General features: G+C 39.6%; 1 protein-coding gene across 3 annotated transcripts in view; it reads left to right on the top strand.

The window, feature by feature from the left end:
* grik2 (glutamate receptor, ionotropic, kainate 2) overlaps positions 1 to 15080 on the top strand; it is a 272974-nt gene that overhangs the window by 101575 nt on the left and 156319 nt on the right. For all 3 annotated transcript variants that reach the window (XM_076736799.1, XM_076736798.1, XM_076736800.1), the window contains exons 5-7: positions 2368 to 2549; positions 11029 to 11082; positions 14613 to 14786. In XM_076736799.1, coding sequence (XP_076592914.1) covers positions 2368 to 2549; positions 11029 to 11082; positions 14613 to 14786 — 410 coding nt within the window. The remainder of the gene's footprint in view (positions 1 to 2367; positions 2550 to 11028; positions 11083 to 14612; positions 14787 to 15080) is intronic.

The raw sequence follows: 15080 nt of genomic DNA, 5'->3' as shown, positions 1-15080 counted from the left end.
CTTCATGTCCACCGTAAAATCTCACTCCAGGAAAGACGGAAATTAAGCATTTCCCAAAATGTTGTAGTATTTCATAAACAGGCAGATACAAAAATACAGGAAGACCTCTTCACACAATCTCCTTTCAAAACAAGCATCCCTTTTATTTTTTTTAGTGCAAGTTGGTGCACTGGCGGATGCATACAGTCCATGTGGTTATAAATTCTGGCCATGGTGCAGTGTCCACTCTGAGCGGGTGATGAAATTTATGTCATGCTGACCCTTGTTGACCCTTGTGGCTACACCAATATGGCAAAGTATAAATTTGCCTCTGGTTTGTCTTTAACACCAGGTGCCCAGGTGATATTTCTACCTCATACCAATGGCATTCCCACTGCCCTGAGCTTTTTATTCTGTTACCAGTGTTCTTGAATGCATACACTATACTACTACAACACATCAGACACTGTTTTTAGACTGCAGTTTTTACACATATAACATACATATTAGACATATTTGTGCACAGCTGGTCATCCAGTGCCCTGTTTACTGGTTTGTTTATATTATGCACAGTAATGTTCCTCTGACCAGCTGAGATGGTGTGAATCACAGCTGAGGCATCCCTTCGATGGTTAAATGGAACATTTCCAGTGTCTCACAGGTCAACACTCTGGGGATATCATCATCAGTCTGCGACAGAGTCTTTGTTTTAATGAAAACCAGCGAATGGCTGCCGACGCTCCAGCAAGCTGGTTTCCCACAGTGCTGTGCACTCATCTGGAAGCAGGAAGTAAACAAATAATGCCACAGGCCAAACAGCTGGGGATGGTGGCTTTAGGCAGAGACACAGAAGACTGCTGCACCAGTTTAGACCGATGTGTCTGTTTGTAGATGTAACTACCGATACTGGACTGGAATTTAAAATAGCATCTGTTCCAGTCAGTGTGAATTGTGATGCCGTAGTTGATTCACTTCCTGTGATCACTGTTACTGTTTAAATTAGGTTGTTTGTGTTCCAGAATGAGTCATGTTAATGTTTCCTGTCATCTATCAGCAGGACAACATCAATCGCCAGTGCCTTCCAAAATGAAAATAGTAGTTACAAAACAGATGTGACTCTTTTTTTTTTTTTTTTGCCACTGCTGTGGTTGATATTTGGTTAGGTTTTGGCACAAAAACTACTTGGTTAAGTACAGGAAACGATTGTGGCATGGTTAAAAGAAACCAACACTGACTATTAGAAACAGGATGTGGTCTCTCATGTCCAAGTCACACATACTGTTCTTCTGACCATCAAACCTCCACCTTTGCTTCAGGGAGATAACAGTCAAAATTCACATGGCTGCAACAAGACTGAAGTAAACATAGGTTATATCAAAGCATTCAAATAACAGACTAAAGTTGTTGTTTTTCAGTAGGAGAAAGTCTCAAATTGAGAAGGCAAACAGTTGTATTAAAAAATCCTCCAATTTGACGCATGGACACTGCATTTAACAAACTAGAAATAGAGAAAACATTCATCCATCAAATATACACACTGCATGTGAATATGTTGAAAATAATCTCAATTTCAATGATTTCAAGCGCATTAACCATGAACTTGAAGCTCTGCTGGGATCTGTAGCATTTACATATTCTTCTGGTGAAACACAAAGATGATTGATCAGCTACTGAGAGGAAGAATACTTATTGAACATCACAATGTAGAGCTTATCTGTCAAAATTAAGATGTTTATGTCACAGTCACAGCCAATTTCCCCAGCAAGGTTGACTTCACAAATACCCTATACACAACAGTGAATGGCCTGTGGAAGAAAAGATGGATCAATAGTGGGTACAGAATCAATGTCATCTATGATGAATGATGAATGTCAGGTAATGTGAAGTATTGACCTGTGTCTTTTTCTGTTGTGTTTGTAAGAATATTTGTGTAGTTGGATCTATTCTGCTGATACTGAGGTGGTGCGGGCTAAAAGACTGTTACCATGCATTGTGGATATTATCAGGACAAAAAAGGACAGAGACAAAGATGGGAAAGAGGACACAGAAGCACAATTTCATAAACATCTTGCGTTTAGAATAGAAAATAGGAGAGAGCTGAAGAGAAATTGTTTTCATTAGAAATGAACTGACAACAGAAATATATCCCCAGAGTTTTCTTATCCTCACTCTAATTATAACCACCACTGCCAAATTAATCAGGAGTAGTTGTTACCTCAATTACTGTGGAAAGACACATATATTTGAAATATACTTTTAGGAAATTCATTGCTGTCATGGGAAAAGGATTGCACCAGTTGCACTGGGCTAATTTTTCAAATAGCGATGGCTCTTGAGGCAAAAGAAAACATTAAGATGTATTTTACTTCTTTGTTGTTTTCCCTGCAGGTCTGATTCGGTTGCAAGAACTTATAAAGGCGCCTTCCCGATACAACATCCGGTTAAAGATCCGGCAACTGCCTGCAGAGACAAAGGATGCCAAGCCACTGTTAAAGGAAATGAAGAGGGGGAAGGAGTTTCACATCATCTTTGACTGTGGCCATGAAATGGCTGCTGGGATCCTGAAGCAGGTGTGTGTGTGTGTGTGTGTGTGTGTGTGTGTGTGTGTGTGTGTGTGTGTGTGTGTGTGTGTGGACCTGTATTAGTCATGTTGTGGGGACATAAATCTATTTACACAGTCACACTGTGGAGACTCCTTATGAGATCATAACATACGTCTCCATAACATAAATCATTCAATTTTAGGGAGAAGACCTAGGTTAAGGTCAGGGTACGTCTACAGGAAATGAATGTATTACAAGTGCTAGATGGAAGATAATTTGCTTTAACCATGATCTTTATCTACTCTAAAGACTGACTTTACTTGGTTTACTTGTGATCATGGCTTCTATCTTTCCCCCCCCCCCCAATTATCTTAATTTTAATTTTCTTGAATAAGAAATGATTGTGGTTACATTGTGCACACATATTGTGTCATTTTTGAGCTCGGTCCTCTTCAGGAATACGTCCTCCTCTTGATGGTACCCTCTTGGGCAGACTTTGAAAAACAGAAGCCTTTTATCCTGTGATAATGACACATTTACATGGAGGAGAACAATGTTTGATATCTTAAGATAACAATACTATTAATCTCAGAATGGGCTTGTTATCTTGACATAATGATCACAAAAATATGGTTTGCTATTTTGCATGACAGAATATCAAAAGATGTTGAGATAAGAGGCTTAAAAAAGACAAATACAAACCTTCCTATGTGCACTGACTGGCCAGCGTCACACTGAACAGACCCAACTGACTGTGCTGTCCATTATTTAATCTGACAAATTGGCATGATGGTGCTTTTAAGTACTTATTACAAATAGTCCAATTATAAGTGGAGTACACAAGAATAAGCTGCAAAAAGGAAAAAATTAACAACAATTTTCTCAATGTCACACCTGATGTTTTTGCTTTTAGCAATAAACTATGTCTAAGACAATTGGATGGATGCTGAATATTTAAAAAATATTTTAACAAAGCATTGTTTGAGTCCAAACTGTGATGAGCCAAGGTTAGAGTACTTGTGATGCATGGCACCCTCGAAAGGTCATGGTGGAATTTTTTTTCTGAACCACTTTTGCATTCCTTCACATTTGGCTTTGCCTTGCCTTGTAACATTTTTTTGCATTTACTTGATTCATAGGAACAGTTGGTGCAGTTCAGCCAAAATACACTGCCAGTTTGGCAAACTCTGCAGACATGACAGAAAGGAGAGATAACACGGTCCTGTATGCATTTGGTGCTCATTATTAATCCTTTTGTTTTTGAATCTATCATGCTATGATACTGTGGCTACTCTTTAATGCCCCTATGAACATTAGCAATGAAAGCATGTTAGGCACATATGCTTTAAACCTGTTGTTCTTTTATCAGATATGACAGTTATGCTACACATACATCACATGTCAATTTACTGCACATACATAGAAACTAATGTGTCCCAGTCATAATCATAAGAGGCAAAGCACAGCAATGGTTAGAGCCACAGTCATAGAGATAGCAAGGGTTAAAGATTTGTCATCCCATGGTTCTAATCATAATCACAGCTACAGCCTGTTTCAATCAGCCATGGCAGCAGTCAGCAAGAGAGCTAAGGTAACTAGCCCTGCTAGTTATCATCTAGCTGCAATGGCACAGATTTGTGCCTGAGCAGCCATAGCTAAGGGTGCACCCTCCCGCACTGTAGTCAAAACCAGCAGCTGTCTCCTAAATTATACTTGATACTATATCAGAACACAGCTCTGCCTTTTTCTGTGGATTACAGGGAATGTAAAATATGTTGCTGATGGAACCCCCCCAAAAAACTTATTTTCTAGCAAGGAAATAGTACATTTAAAGAAAAGGACATCAGCTCCACTGTAGGTTGTGTAAAGTGGTGATGTAACATGTACCCAGCAGGGAAAAGGTAGGTTGTGCATTACACTTTAGCTCTCCTTCTAAATTCTACACGATGGCTTTTCCATGCAGCCCAGGAATGGCATTTAGTGTAATGAAACTTTTCAATGAGTAACTCAATTAACAAGCATTCACATTTCTTCTACTTACAGGATCTATCAAATATTAAAGACAACATGATTCACCCTCAGCTCTCTGTCACTCTCCTGGGGTTTTTAATCAATGTCTGAGTGCTAGATTGCTGAGGAAGGTCAAGGACTCCTTTCATTAATAATGACAGAGACAAACCCTACTAATGGGAGGTAATGAAAGACTTAACTGTCCTGCTCTGATATTCTCATTACATGACACACCAATAAGTTAGAGATCATAAGCACTCTTCATCAGCTATCAGCCAAGTCTTTGCCCCCAACATAGTGTGCAAACAACAAGGGAGACAACAAGACAGTCAGGTGACAAGATCAATATTAATTTAATGTCTGTGTTTTCAGTGTTTTGTTTTCCAAGACGTGTAGCACAAAGGCTAGCAGGGAAAACTGTGTTCGTTAAATACAATATTTGAAAACCTCAAAACTTCAACAGGGGAAAAATACAGCTGGCAATGAGAGTGAACAGTCAGGAAAAAGCATAAAACCTTTGTTGCAGAGGACATAAAACGTTGTGAAACAGCTATCAGCTGCAAATCTGCATTCAAACTATTTAAAAGTTCACTGGGTGTTATTCACAATAACTGCATTCAAATGTGGCAATCTGTACCACAAGCACTGATTTCTGAGATTTTTCACTGTGTCCAGCTGTTGTTGTTAGTATAATATAATATAATAAGAATCTAATTCCGGCCTGGTCTCGTTCCCAGAGTGTTGAATACTGACGCTTCCTCATGTCAAATATTGATGTGGATGGGTTTACCTTGGAGTTAGTTTAAAGCCCAGTGCATCTCAAACAGACAGTAAAGGGTACCTTGTGCATCTGTATGAGACACTGAGGGGCCTGATAAAGTGGCAGTATTTGACGTTCTGGGTATGGCTCAGGTGTAATGGACAGTTACTGTTCGTCGGCAGGATTTAGTGATCAGTCAGTTGTTCCATGTCTAAAATTTGTGTCAAGTTCTGTGTGTACACCCCTTAAGAATGAAGAATGAATGTTCTGATATCAGTCAGATGCAGAGCTGTGACATAAACACACACACAGTCACACTTCACACACGTACACTTTTGTGCATGTGTTGTTAGCTAGTTAACATCTTTAAGGTACAGTTGGAACATTGGGTGGTGCTGCACGAGTGGCAGCTAGTTACAGGAGCTCCAACTGTTTTTTTTGTGTGTGTGTGTGTTTGTTTTAGTGTTTTTTTTGTGTATTTCTCATGTCTCTTCTGTCACTAGTCTCGGTCGATCGCGCACACTCATGTACAGCTGGTGAGACATATGATTTGATTTTTTCTCTTTCTTGGACTATTTAAAAGAACATCGGGGGATCCCTTTAGCCATGACTCCGCTCTTTACACTTGGGAACAGCAGTTAGTGCTGTACAACACAAACGTACACCCAGAGCAAAGACTGGAGATCTCCATGAGAGTGGTATGGTTTTTCCCAAATAACAAACCCTGCGTGGAACTGAAAAGCCCTATTTAATGAAAGGAAGAGGGTCTGGAGACCGGGAATTGGCAAATGAACTGGATCTGTTTTTTGGCAGATTTGACTCTTCAAAGACGCAGTCATCCACCTGCTCCACTGATCTCTTTCCCACTTGGAGAACATTGGGAGCATGGTGAAGGTCGTGTTTTTTGACTTCTCCAGTGCTTCCAACACCATCCAACCATCATCGCTCAAGGGGAAGCTAGAAGAAGTTGGAGTTCAGTGTGTATCAAGGGAATGAATTGGAGTACAGGGAAGTCATCACTAATTTTGTCAAATGGTGTGAATTGAACCACCTGCACATAAGTGCCAGCAAGACAAAGGAGATGACGATTGACTTCCGCGGAAAGGTACCACAGACTACACCAATGAACATGCAGGGTTTGGACATTGAGATTGTGGGGGATTACAAATACCTGGGTGTTCACCTCAACAACAAACTGGACTGGACAACCAACACAGATGTCCTGTACAGGAAGGGCCAAAGTCGTCTCCACCTGCTAAGAAGACTGAGGTTCTTTGGTGTATGTAGGACACTGTTAAAAAACATTTTATGACTTTGTGGTTGCATCTTCTATGTAGTTATCTGCTGGGGCTGAGGGACAGAAAAAGACTACACAATCTGGTCAGGAAAGCTGGCTCTGTCCTGGACTGCCCTCTGGACAATATCGAAGAGGTGGGTGAGAGAAGGATGTTAGCCAAGCTGACATCAATCATTGGCAACCCATCCCAACCTCTGCATGAGATGGTGGCAGCCCTAAGCAGCACCTTCAGCGGCAGACTGCTACATCCACTCTGTGAGAAGGAATGCTACAGCTGGGCCTTCATTCCAACTGCGGTCAGATTGTTCAACTCTAGCACTGTATAATGTAGCACTGTGTTTACATTATCTTATCGTATCTCTTTTTGGGGCAAATACACACAGATCTCACAGTCCAACAAATAATGTTGTTTTGAAAAGTTGCTACACAGTCGGTGTGAATACCTCAGAGTCGTATCGCTTAGCTGTCTTTTTCGCCCTTCCAGTCTTTGTACTATGCTAGGCTAAAGCGCCTTTAGAATCTCTATGCACAAAGATTAAACATAAAGAGTTCTTCTCATCTGACTCTGAATAAGATAACAAAATTGCATGTTTCGCAACATTAGAGGGTGTTCTTTAAAATGTGCAGTGTGAAGTGTGCATGCACTTAATATGAAAATAAATTTGGGAAATTGGCAAAATCCTGGCTTTGCACACACACACACAAAAAGAATTGATTCATTTGACTTTCATCGCCACCGTGTGTTCAGGCCAGCAAACAGATTCATCAGTATTGATATTAGTTATATGTCAATACTTTCAGACCTTTGCAATATGCATATTGCTGTAACTGATACAGAATGTCACATGTGGTATTGCAGAAAGTATTTCCCTTTTTTAATTTGGTTAGACAGACCTACTGTGTCAGCAAGAAGCACAAATTGTAATCACCACTTTGTAAAAATCTTATTAAAGGATAATTAGCTTTTGAGTTGAATACACCTTTTAATCCTACAGCAAATAAGGAATGCTTTTTCTGTCCTGCTGAAAGCTTGGATAGATGTTTTAAAACTACTATAGCTGAACAGGATGTGTTTCTCTATTTTCTTGTTTTCTTTGCAAAACTTGGAAAATATGTCATCACAAGGTCTAGTAAATGGCACCATGTGAGGCACAAGTGAGTGAGCTGGTCCTCAAACCGAATGCTGGAGTCTTTCTCAAGGTTTCCCACCTGATAGCAGCACCATTACCCCTTCCTCCTGTCTAATCATCTTCTCCACAGTCCTAATCTGTGATTCATATTGGTTTAGTGAGTCTCAGCACGGCAGGCAAGACTCTGACATCGCCATATAGTGTCACACAGCTGGAATGATGTGGCACACAGCCAGCATGCACACACACACACACACACACACACACACACACACACACATAGACGCAGTCTGCTGGATGATAATAGAATTTACAGAGCAAGGTATTTCTACTTTAGAATCTCATTTCAGAGTTGCATTTTAAGAGACAGATTGCCTTGGTAATTGTGCAGATGAGTACATATTTCTGTTGGCAAACTTGCTACAGTCGCTTGGTACGATGGGTGGCAATCACAGATGACATGGCTGACTCATACAGAACATGAAAAAGGCAGCAGACAGATTTTTATGTAAAAGTACCTTCATCTAATTATCCTAAACTAGAAATAGCAACACAGCAGAATGTTGTTTTCCCATTAATCAAAATTTCCCTCTGCTCAGTCAGCTCTGGTATTCATTTAACTGCTTTCTCTACTAAGCTGTGAAACTGTTTAATACATCACTGTGTACTGATTCCACTGCTGTAAGTCAAACTCACAAACCAAATGTTTCCTCGTCCATCCTTCATATTTTACTGTTTGTGGCAAAAGCAAAGAAGTCTTGATGTCAGTCTCCTCAGACATGTCTTCCAACTCTTCCTGGGAGGTCACAAGGTGTTCACAGGACAGACTGACAATCCCTCCAGCATGTTATTGGTCTGCCCAGGGGTTTTCTCTCAGTTTGACATACTTGGATTACCTCCACGGGGGACAACCAGGGAGCACCCAAAAGCCGAGGCCCCAACCGCCTCAGCTGGCTTAATGTGAAGAAGCAGCAGTTCCACTCCAGCATTCTGACGGATGTCTGATCTCCTTGCCCTGTATCTAAGAATGAACCCAGGCAACCTGTGAACAAAACTCATTTTAGTACTTGATCTCATTTGTCTCATTCGTGGTTCCTGAAAGCTCCTGACTACTGTTGAGGGTTGCAACATAGACTGACTGATAAATTGAAAGCTTCAGACTAAGACTCCTCTTCACCATTAAAGTCTGGTTCAATAATGACACTGTAGAAATCTGCATGTCATCTTATTTGCACTCTTGTCCTGACACATCATTTTATTTTTTTTATATAAACATGATATATAATATAAATATTTTAGATCTCTAAGAAATTGGTGATATGGATATTTTCAATATATATATATTTTTTTTTTTTCAGAGCTTAAAATTTTAGCAGTTTGGGGCAGCAAGTCACTTCCAAACTGAAGGGAACAAGCCACCACAACATGACCTCAGACTCTGAAGTGCTGACATAATATTTTTGATAAATTTATCACTAACTACACCTGTCCAAAGAGAGGAATGGGGACAATTCTGTTAAACCCTGACTTATGTTCAATGGCCTTTTTCCTTTTCTTTTCTGTTTCTTTTCTTTTTTTTTTTTTTACATCCAATGCCAACAGATGGCAACCGTGTTGTGAGTAAGGATGGTGAAATATATTGTTTATGGTATACAAAGAAGGCTAGTGCTGATTGATCCATTATGAGACATGAACTCTGGTCTCCCATATAAAAGTCGAGCGAACACCATTCCTGACCTCCACACACACACACACACACACACACACCCACACCCACACACACACACACACACACACTCCATCCTGCCTTGACACTGGATGTAAATGGTTAGGTGCAGAACATATCCATCTGTGTGCTGAAAGAATGTGAAACACAAAGCCTGGCACATTCACAGTGTTGGCTCTTGGTGCTCTACTGCTCTGTTATTGAGAAATGTTGATCAGCTGCTTGCACCTTTTCTGGTTGACATTGCCAATAAACTCTGTTCCAAACAGAGCCAGCATGGAGCCAGGGCTGGATCATATTACACACCATGTTTGTATTTTCACACGTTCAAATCAGCAGCATAAGTATCACACCTCACTAGCTGTTTTTTCCCCAAAAAATTCTGATGTGGCCAGTTCAAATAAAGAGCAGCTTCCACACAATTTCCCACAAATCCACCGTGGATATACTTACTGCAGGGTGACTTCTTTACAGGCACAATTCCAACATTTTTATTTTGGATGGGCCAAAGTCATTTTGGCCTAAGCCTTTTAATACTGTTTGCCTTCCTTTGATGGTTTCCAACTGGTAGTCTCGCTAAAATAAAAATGAGTGAAGGCTACTAGACACTTTTTAAATCTTTTTCTAAAACACTTTCAATGCCAAGATAGCTTATTATTTAACCATGAAGTTTATATTTATTACAAATGACACACATTAGTATATTGTTACAATCTTGCGAAAATGAAACATAGTATCCTATCTATCATGCTTATTCTTTACTGTGGATTGTGTAGACCAGTGCATCCATTCATTTATGACATCGACATTTTAATTCTATTTTAGGAAATTCCTTCTTGTTTGGATAATCTGGCTGGATTGTTATTTGTTCAAAGTGATTGCAGGGAAAGGGAGAGATTGACTGCTGGGTGAGCTAGAGGTACTTTTAACAAGAGAGAGAGAGAAAGAGAGCAATGCACTGCACTGTCAATTCATGAGCTTGTCTCAACAGAAACAATCTATACTTTCAAGTCAATAAAGAGACAATCAAGTCAGGCATGAATTTTCAGCGCTACCTTAATTCTTCTAGTCTCAACAGGAAATGCATTTACAGCGAACATGCTGTTAGGATTGGTCCAGGCTTCACACATGGTAGTCGCCTTAGAAATGTTTTACTTTTGTGAAAGAGAACCCTTTTCTTTTGTCATATGTATTTAAATGTTTCCTACAGTTTCCCAGATGTCCCACATCTCTAAAATCATGCATCATCCTCCTAATTTCCCTACATGTGGCAAATGTATGAGACTGAGCTCTGTCTTTTTCTTTATTTAGCTGTTTTTCTTTTTGGTGGGTGTTTGTTTCTTATCTCTGAGCCTGCGGCTGCAGCAGTGTAGCAGAATATATGCCTCTTCACATTACATGGTAATACAGCCAGTAATACAGCCACACAAACAGACAAATGCATGTGTGTGTGTGTGTGTGTGTGCATGTGTGCAAAATATGACAAAATATTGTATCTGCCTCCCTATTCATTTGTAAATCTCTCTCTCTCTCCCAATCTCTCTCCCTCTCTCTCTGCCTCCTTCTGTCACTTTCTTTCTTAGGCTCTCGCCATGGGGATGATGACAGAGTATTATCACTATATCTTCACCACACTGGTAAGTAGAGAAAGAGCCTCTGCTGCGCAGTCGCTTTGTCATCAGGTCTAACTCAGAGCTCCATACCCCCATGAAGATTTGTTGCATGCCCAAAAAATGAGATGACGCTGCTCTTCAATCTTCATTTTCGCAGATATTCATTTTATATTTATTACTCCATCTTGCTGGATCACTCTTTTTTCCCTTTAATGTGTTCTCCAGAGCCAAAGCAAATAGCATAGTACTTTGTGACATCAAGATAACTGTTTTTTTTTTTCTCTTTTGCTTCATCCTTTTCTTTATTTCTTTTTCTTTTTTACACTTGCACTTCTTTCTGGCCTTCTTCCTTTTCTTAATGTTAATGATATTCCTCTTCCTCCTGCTTTCCTCAGTCTTGTTGGTCCTCCTTTTCTTATTCCATTTCATCTTTTTTCTCTTGTTCAGATCTTCCTCCTCTTCTTCCTTAATGTTTTGTTACCCTCCTGGATATTTTAAAAGATCTGGATATGTCACATTGAGTCAGTCTCACTGCCACTTTGTCCCTGTGGCCAACTGTGGTACTGCGATTAATAGCACCCCAAAAAGCATTTTAATAAATGCAGTGGATTTTTTAGTGCTTTTATCCAAAGTGCTTTACAATTTCACTATCATTCACTATCATGCCTCGGCAGCCTACATGTCAAAGTATGCTTGCACAAGAAACTGAACCCCAAATTGCCCCTGATGCTGTGCCATCGGTGTGTGAGTGTGTGTGAATGGATAACACTCATAATGAGCAGGTGGCTTAGCCTTAGTATTCAAACACACAAATGTGTTTCAGTGGGTCAATGCAGACTTGTAAAAGCGCTTTGAGTGGTCGTCAGACTAGAAAAGGGCTACATAAATGCAGTCCATTTACCATTTACCATACATAAATATCTATGCAAACATGAATTGTTAATCAGATTCTAATAACCACCTTTAACACCGCAATTTCTGTTTTAAACATATACTATATACTACATATACTGCAGAATTTTTCCTCACGTTCTTTGGTATTCCACCGGATCAGGTCAGAATGTCTAACTGTAGAAATATCAGATAATGAGAACACATAGTTCAATATCACTGAAGTTAAACGCCAAAAAATGCCATTTTTAAGCAACCTTACTTATGCTTCATAAGAAAATATGTTTATCATTTAGGATTGACCAAAAAGCAACAGATCATCTTTATTTGAATGTCAGGAACATTTTTTTTTTTTGCTGAATATCATGGATATCACATTGTGACCACTTGACAAGAAAAAATAGATACAAGTGATACAAGATGAAGATTTCACCTCACTAGTCCAGGGATGTCAATGCAAATCTTTACAGCTAAAGATCTCTTGCAGACACAGGCATATTCACAAGTCTTACAAAGTTTAATTCCTGTCCCATATCTATGAGATAACATTGTAATAATAGCTTCCACAGTCAGTATATTAGCTAGCTTGCCAGAAATAGCAATTCTCACTTGAATGAATGGTCACTATGTTTACATTTTGTTTCAGGTTATTTTTCCCTCTCTTTGTTATCTCCCTCTTTCTTATCATGAAGAGGACTAATCATTAATATTGACCAGCAGCAGTGGCAGTAGCAATCGTAGTAGTAATGGTCGTAGTAATTGTTGTGGTCGTGTTTCATTGTCATAATGATTATAGCCATTTTGAAATCTGTAAATGAAGAGTGCCGTTCACAGACTGATAGCTGACTGATAGCTGGCATTAAAGTGAAAGCATCAGTACTTCCCGTGGAGTAAAGAGAGATGAAACAGAAGATTGTGTCACTTTTAATTTCTCACCTAAATGTAAAAAGCAGGATTCAGAGTCTGTAGCTCTTCTGATATGATGTGACTGTATAAGTGACTTTCCCTTTGGGTATCTCACAAAGTCCCCTTCACTGTCTACAGAATAAAATGCACAACAACATACACATAGTGTGTATGTACACGCATGAGTTAGGATTATTCTAAGGTCCCTGACTTCCTGTGTAAACCTGCTCTCAGTCCATATTACAGCCACAGTTTTTACTAAAATCAAACTCTTAATGAAGCTCCATCCCACTCTCATCCTGAAGAGGCTGCTTGTGTTGCCTTGGATCAAAATACTGTCTTTCTTTGTGTGTGTTCTGCCTCCACCCCGTCCTTTACTTTTTAATGTTAAGTTCCTTTGGAAATTGAATAATTCAGGTTTTCAACTGCCTGTGCTTTTCATCACTGTGGCTAAAAGGGATCATTTTTGGTTTGAAATGAAACATCTAAATGTGCATTCTCTCTTTCTGCAGCTATTGAGTGTGGCATAATTTATGTGAGATAATTAAATATCCCTCTGGTGTTTTCGGGAAGATGAAAAGTAAAATACAAACACGACTGAGGCAGGGGAGGTACAGTAAGAACAGAAAGAGGGGTGTCTTGTCATTTCCCACTGTTGTGTTTGGCAGATAGAGAGTCCAGTGCTGACAGCCTAATTCTCCCAGCAGAGTGAACAACCCAGCCATACTGAGGCCACATATGGCAGCCGTTTTCCTGCCAGATTTTTCCTTACTCTTCACTTACCTTGTGTTAACTGTTCTGTCCAATACTGTACGGTTATGTATGGTTACTGCAGTATGATTTCCAGTAGACTGACTTATTATAAAACTGACTCTTGTCATTTTACTAATAAAAGCAGTTACATTTAAAAGAGATATTTACTTATTGCTTCTCTCTGATAGTAAGATGAAAAGATAAGATGGATATCAATGCCATGCCTGTATGTTTAGTACAGAGTTGCAGTCTGGGCATGGTTAGCCTGGCTGAGCAAAAACGACTGGAAACAGTGGAAAACAGCTACCCTCTCTCTCTACCTACACCTTAAAAGCTGACTTATTTATATTATGTATGTTGTGCAATCACTGCAGAATGAGAATCTTAAAATAGCAGTTATGTAGAGACGTTACGTTTCTTGATGAACATCGCTCCACCCAGTGCTCATGTGCATTCTCTATTAGTGCCAGTGCTTCTGGCTTAAGATGTGAAATGCTCCTCCACCACACTTTTGGAAATTTGGTGGGATTAGTAAAATGCTGTTATCATCAGGTTGCTATTAAGCATGGCCAATCCCATGACATACTGTCATCTTTTGTAGTGCTTAACCTAACATTCGCCCCTAATAGTGATATCTGCCATGCCTAACCATAATCTAATATTGACCCAACACTTTAAACCAAACCATGGACAGTAATGCAATGTGAAACACTATTCAAAGAAGCTCAATGATTGGAAGTTTCTTATAAAAGTGCTCCTTTGGAGTCCTAGTTGACTTCTCCTTTTACATTTATATGTCTACAGGCTGGTACGTTTGACTTTTTGTTTCACTCAGTTGTTCAACTCAGTTGTTCATCTTTTGTACCAATGAGTCTTGTGAGCCTTGTTGTTGGTATCTAAATAGGACTGTATGAGTTTTCTTGATAAATTTAAATGGCAGGGCTGTTGATTAATCAAATCGATGTCTGTCTCACCTATCTCTAATGTATTTTTCTTCTTTCAAGGATCTGTTTGCACTGGACGTGGAGCCTTACCGATACAGTGGTGTGAACATGACAGGCTTCAGGATCCTCAACACAGAGAACAGCCAGGTGGCCTCCATCATTGAGAAATGGTCCATGGAGCGACTTCAGGCCCCGCCCAAACCTGACTCTGGTCTACTGGACGGCTTCATGACCGTGAGTTTCATGGACAAAATGAATGAATGAAATAATCATGAATGAATGAATCCCTCTGTGCATCAGTTTGCAATTATGGTCAAGTTGTCTCAAACTCCATGAACAAATGATCAGAGATGAGTTTTCATGACATGGCGTTCATCTGCTCAGTGTAACTAAGTTTGTGTCCCATTGGTCAGTTAAGTATATTGGTCAGAGTATATAGACTAGTGCCATTCATTTGTTCCAGTGATCCATGTTTGTCTTCTCAGGTCACTTTCACTTTAGTTTGTTCACTGGACAGATTTGGTGGAT

This window comes from Chaetodon auriga, chromosome 8 (assembly GCF_051107435.1).
Source record: "Chaetodon auriga isolate fChaAug3 chromosome 8, fChaAug3.hap1, whole genome shotgun sequence".
NCBI lineage: Eukaryota > Metazoa > Chordata > Actinopteri > Chaetodontiformes > Chaetodontidae > Chaetodon > Chaetodon auriga.
The sequence above is the reverse complement of the archived record's forward strand: the minus strand, read 5'-3'. Positions and strand labels throughout refer to the sequence as shown.